The sequence below is a fragment of the Thecamonas trahens genome (genome assembly GCF_000142905.1).
Source record: "Thecamonas trahens ATCC 50062 unplaced genomic scaffold supercont1.13, whole genome shotgun sequence".
Classification (NCBI taxonomy): Eukaryota; order Apusomonadida; family Apusomonadidae; genus Thecamonas; species Thecamonas trahens.
The window spans coordinates 73-5,625 of NW_013657667.1; the positions used below are offsets into that span (position 1 = coordinate 73).

At 64.1% G+C, this 5,553-nt stretch overlaps 4 protein-coding genes across 4 annotated transcripts; 2 read left to right on the top strand and 2 right to left on the bottom strand.

The window, feature by feature from the left end:
* Positions 1–795: 795 nt before the first annotated feature.
* On the bottom strand, positions 796–1,859 carry AMSG_03415 (uncharacterized protein). The gene has a single exon (XM_013904322.1). It carries the CDS (start codon positions 1,358–1,360, stop codon positions 902–904), a length of 459 nt encoding a protein of 152 aa, XP_013759776.1. The 5' UTR covers positions 1,361–1,859; the 3' UTR covers positions 796–901.
* A 208-nt stretch (positions 1,860–2,067) lies between these two features.
* On the top strand, positions 2,068–2,700 carry AMSG_03416 (peroxisomal membrane protein 4; the record flags this gene model as incomplete). Its single annotated transcript, XM_013904323.1, has 1 exon — positions 2,068–2,700. The coding sequence occupies exon 1, from the start codon at positions 2,074–2,076 to the stop codon at positions 2,698–2,700; it is 627 nt and encodes a 208-aa protein (XP_013759777.1). The 5' UTR covers positions 2,068–2,073.
* Positions 2,701–2,825: 125 nt separating this feature from the next.
* On the top strand, positions 2,826–3,848 carry AMSG_03417 (uncharacterized protein; the record flags this gene model as incomplete). The annotated part of the gene is made up of 1 exon (XM_013904324.1): positions 2,826–3,848. The coding sequence occupies one exon, from the start codon at positions 2,826–2,828 to the stop codon at positions 3,540–3,542; it is 717 nt and encodes a 238-aa protein (XP_013759778.1). The 3' UTR covers positions 3,543–3,848.
* On the bottom strand, positions 3,544–4,667 carry AMSG_03418 (malate dehydrogenase, NAD-dependent). Its single transcript, XM_013904325.1, has one exon. It carries the CDS (start codon positions 4,627–4,629, stop codon positions 3,568–3,570), a length of 1,062 nt encoding a protein of 353 aa, XP_013759779.1. The 5' UTR covers positions 4,630–4,667; the 3' UTR covers positions 3,544–3,567.
* Between the last annotated feature and the right edge of the window lie 886 nt (positions 4,668–5,553).

Here is a 5,553-nt window from a genome sequence, read left to right on the forward strand (position 1 = left end):
GAGGATGAGGGGGATATGACAAGGGAGACGGATAAATGATCCATGCATCGCAAACAAGCCAGCTGCTGCGGATCACCATCGGCGCCGGATCGCTGCCGGGCGGGACCCAGTGGGCGACAGCCCAAACAAGCGAGCACACAACCCAAGTTCGAGGCCGAGGTCGAGGATGAGAGGGCAAGATCGAGATCAGAAGGACGAGCAGAAGCGGACTATCGAGTGCAATGACGCAGACACTGTTGGCCTGATGCGCATAAATGTCATCGTCGTCGTCATCGCCATCACCATCACCTCCACCGCCAGTCGCCAGCCCAGCCCAGCCACTCCCCTGCACCGACATCGACACCAACTGACGATGGCGCACCCATGACCACTTCCTAGCCTGATCGTACTCACCCTCCCTTCTACCCTCCTCCCTCTCGCCCCGCAACTCAAAACTGCCCCTCCTCCAATCCCAAGCCCTCGTCTCCATCGACGCCCCTCCTGCCAACTGCGCCGCTGATCATGACGAGGCCCAAGTCCAACTGGCCGAAAACAAGCCACTCCTCCTCTCACTCTCGTCCCCAACCACATCCTCATCCACGCCTCCCCTCAACCTCTGCACCCACTCCCATTGGCCTACCATGCCTCAATCCCGACGACGACGGGCACGGCGACTTGGACGACCCGACAGCAATCGCATCAGCAAGACCAGCAGCATCAGCAACACCACCTCTACCACACCCAACACACCCCAATCACAAGTAAACAAGATCACAGCCACCACCATCTCCCCCATTCCCACCATGACTCTTGCCCCTCGTCATTTACTGCCCAGCCTCCTCCACCTTCACAAGCCCTCCCCCGATAAAGTACTCGGCCACCATCCGCCGCCGCTCTCTCACCTCGCTCAGCACGCCATGGATCAAATTCCACGACTTGCCTTCCTCACATGCATCCGCAGCACCTCCTCCCTGCTCGGCATCCGGATCGCCTCCAGGAACTTGCGCCGCTTCCACTCGCGGTACTCGCCAGACGACATCCCACTGCTGGATTCCGAGCTCGAGCTGCTGCTCCCCTCGTCGCTCACGGCCCCAATCACGCACGACGATTCCCCGTCATCGTCGCTGTCCGACACCATCGGCAGAGCCTTCCTCCGTCGCCGCGCTCGCTTCCACGCGATCCCCTCCACCACGCCGACGTCCTCCGCATTCCCCACCATCTCATCCACGCTCCACCAGCCAGCTCCAATCACAGCCTTGCTGCCGGCGTCAAACACCACCCACCGCTGCACCACTCTGCACAGCAAATCCTCCACTACCCCGGCCTCCACCTTCACCGCATATACAAGCCCAGGCCGCAGCACGCCCGCCACACACGCCATCTCTTCACGTGTCGGCTTCCACGCCACCCCAGCCCCGACATCTTGCGCCGCCAGCCTTATAGCTTCGCCCGTTGCTCCTGGATCACCCAGTGCGCCACCCACTGCGCCTCGCGCCGCGTCATCCACCCGGGGACGGCGACATCCCTACCCTGCCAGACCCAGACTCCAACCTCATATACAGCATTCCATTGCGCGTCGGGTGCTGGCCTGCATTCCGGGCCACAACCGCCCTCACCATCTTCCTATCGATCACAAACCCTCGCATCGCCAGGCTCCTACCCTCGACCGCAAACACCGTGCTCCGCTCAGACCTGGCCACTGCCCTCGCCCCAGCATTGCGTTCCATTCGCACACACGCCTCCCGCGGATCGACTTCCATCGGCCGGCCCAGATACCCGCTCGCTCGACATCGCTATCTCTTCCGCCAGCGCCAGTCCGGACCCCGCGTGCTCATTTGCAGCTATACACCTTGCACGCTGTGACCGCCTCGCGCTTGCCCACCCGCACCCTTCTCGCCACCTCCCTGCGCCGCCCCTGGTCAGCCACAGCAGCCACCACCAACTCTGGTTGCCATGTCTGGAGATGCCCAAACTGATTGATGGTGTCCTTGTCAAGAGACGCGTGTGCTGTGCCGGGTGCCGCCCCACCCCCACCCCGCCCCCGCCTCCACCAGCTCTGGCCGGGACACCTCTCCTCTCTTGTCCTGCTACGCCATGTCGTCGCTGGTTGCGTCACTGCTGACCTCCACCGATGCGGCCATTGCCAGCCCGACGCCGCTGGCCCACACCTTGCTTGCTATTCTCAAGGGCGTCCGCAATGGCCTTGTCTACGGCGTCAAGGTCCGCGCGCCACATGCTTTTGTCATGACCTTCCTCTTCCGCGACGGATCGCTCCGTGAGAAGCTGGCAGGCATCCTATCCGCCACTCAGACTCATGCGACCAACCTCGCCGTCTTTGTCGGCCTGTTCAAGACCGGCATGGCGCTACTGCGCGCGCTCAACGGCTCGTACGCGCCAGTCCACCCGTTCTTCTCCGGCCTCGTCGCCGGCTACACGGTCTTTGGCTCGTCGACCTCTGTCAACCGTCAGATTGTCCTCTATCTCTTCTCGCGCGTTGCTCTCGCGCTTGCGCAGTACATCTACTCGCGCGCAACAGACGATGCGCCTGCGCCCAAGCACGCCTTTCCCATCTTTGCTGCTCTCGTCTGGGGCTTGGTCATGTGGCTCTTCTACGAGGAGCGTTCGACCCTGCAGTCCTCGCTCCGCCGCTCCATGGACTACCTCTACATCAACGCCGACACCTTTTCGGATCTCCGCACTCTCCTCTGGCACAACCAGTAGTGATCGCCCCCCCCCCTCCCCTCGTCACCCAAACACTTGCGCCACCTTGCCGCGATCCCTCCACCTTCCCCTCACCACCGGCCACAGCAGCCACAGCCCACACTCCACTTCACCCAAGACCAATCATGTCGTGGCATGCCAGCTACGACTCCTCGGCCTACGTCTACGTTGGTGGCCTCCACGAGAAAATGACCGAGGGCGACGTCATTACCATCATGTCGCAGTTTGGCGAGGTCATCGACGCCCACCTCGTCCGCGACGACGAGACCGGCGCCTCAAAGTGCTTCGCCTTTGTCGCCTACGAGGACCAGCGCTCCACCGTGCTCGCCGTCGACAACTTTGCCGGCGTCAAGCTGCTTGGCAAGACGCTCAAGGTCGACCATGCCAACTACCACCGCAAGGTTCCCGAGGGCGCCGACGAGTCGGCCCCGCCACCGGCGCTCGCCCAGCTCATGGACGCCTGGCGTGCAAACGCAAAGCGACTCGGCGTCTCGCCGCCAGACCCCGACGCCCCTCCTCGCTCCTCCGACTCTGCGACGGACATTGCCGCTGACGGCGATGACGCCGCCCTCAAGGCTGCCCTCGATCCCATGGCCGGCCTCATGGCCTCGTACGCTACGAACGACCCGCCCGCACCCGACGAGCCGCCCAAGTCAACCAGCGACACTCGCTCGCATCGCTCGCATCGCTCACACCGCTCACACCACTCCCGCCGCTCACACCGCTCACACCGCTCGCATCGCTCACATCGCTCACGCCACTCTCGTCACGCACATCGCTCGCGCCGCTCGCGCTCACGCTCACGCTCACGCTCGCGCTCCGGCACAGCGCCAACCTCATAGCCATCCACAAAACTGTTCAATGCTTCTACGCGCGGTTGACAAAGTCGACGCCCTTCTGGATCTGGTCGCCGAGCGTGCCGATCATCTCGTCGTAGTTGGCCTGCTCGAACGCGGTCATCGGGCCGATCGGCTCAACAACCTCGGCGCCCGACGGGCCAAGCTGGACGCGCGACGAGAAGAACGGCGTGTCAGCCACGTTCGACTCGACAAAGGTGCACTCGCGGATGCCCGAAACGCCCGACGCCGCAGCCAGGAGACGATCGGTGAACCGAGCGCCGGCAACCGCCATCGAGAGCGTCGCCGAGCCAGCACCGTCCTTGGCCTGGACCACCTCGTCGCCGCCAAACTGGATGCGGTGCGTGAGCGCCGCAATGTCGTCATCGGTAAACTTGGCGCCCTCGATCTGCGAGAGCAGCGGGAGGATGGTCGTACCGGCGTGGCCGCCAACAACCGTCACGTCGAGCTCCTTCGGGTCGATGTTCTGGTTGTGGCCGACAAACTGGTTGGCCCGGATGACGTCGAGCGTCGTCACGCCAAACACCTTCTTCGGGTCGTACACGCCGGCCTTCTTGAGCGTCTCGGCCACAATCGGCACCGTCGAGTTGACCGGGTTCGAGATGATGCACACAAACGCGTTCGGCGCCGCAGACGCAATCGCCTCGGCCAGCGACTGCACAATCGACGCGTTGGTGTTGAACAGGTCGTCGCGCGTCATGCCAGGCTTGCGCGGCACGCCCGCAGGCACAACCACGCAGTCCACGTCGGCAAACGCAGCCTCGACGTCGTCCTTGCCGTAGCCGCTCACCCCGGCCTTGGACGGGATGTGCGAGAGGTCAGCAGCCACACCCGGCGCGCCGACAATGTCGTACAGCCGGAGGTCCGACACGTACTGCGAGTTGCGAAGCAGGAGCGAGAGCGGCTGCCCGATCCCGCCCGACGCGCCGGCAACAGCCACCTTGAACCCGGACGCCGTCGACGCGGCCCGCTTGCCCGAAGAAATCGACGCCACGCCAGCCGCCGGCACCGCGCCACTGGCCACACCCGTAGCACGCACAGCAGCAGTAAGAGCAACAGACGAACGGAACATCCTCAAGTGTGTCTACACAAGGTAAAAGAGAGAAAAGGGGTACCAGCTCTGCACCCTCCGCTCCTCCCTCTCCCCTGCCCATCCTGTCTCGGCTTCGCTCCCGTCCCGACGCCATGTCGCGTTGCTCCTCCTCCCGCAGCAAACTCCAGCCAACCGACAGCCGTCTATTATTCGAACAGTGCCAAGCAGCAACTGTCCGCTTGAACGACCACTCGACCCTCACTCGGCCTCCCCGCGCCGCCCCCCCCCCCCCCCCCCACCCCACTCCTTCGGCCAAGCCCGACCTCTCCACTCCTTCTGGGCTTGGTACGGCTTCTTGTAGCGCCTCCTCGCCCTCGTGCCACTCTTCTCCTCACCTTCTCTTTCCTCCCCTAACTTCCAACCCCTCCCTGCCCTCCACCCCTGCCCTCTGTACAATAGGTAGCCGTGTGCCGAACACAGGCAGGCGCATTTTTTCTTGCCCCGCCAAATCACCGCTCGCCGCCAGCAACTCACGCCTCCAACCTCGCGCCCGTGCACGTCTGCTTTTGAACAGGCAGGCAGGCACTTGCTACCGACCATGGGCAAAACCACGAGAAAGTCGTCGTCGTCGTCGTCGTCGTCAGACGGCTCAGACTCGTCGTCGTCGTTTTCAGACTCGGACTCGTACACCTACTCCTCGTCGTCCTCGTCGTCCTCCTCTAACCAAACCAGCAACGCTTCGCGGCCCGCCGCCACAACCGGTGCCAAGAATGCCCAGTCAGCCGCAGCACCTCCGCCCATCCCCACCAAGCCGGCTTCGCCCATGAACGCGGTCCTCCCGCCGCCACCGTCCACTCCGCCGCCGCCAGGCTCGCTCCCACCGCCGCCGCCGGGCAACCCGCCTCCGTCAGGCCCCGTCCTCCCGCCGCCGCCGTCGACTCCGCCGCCGCCAGGCTCACTCCC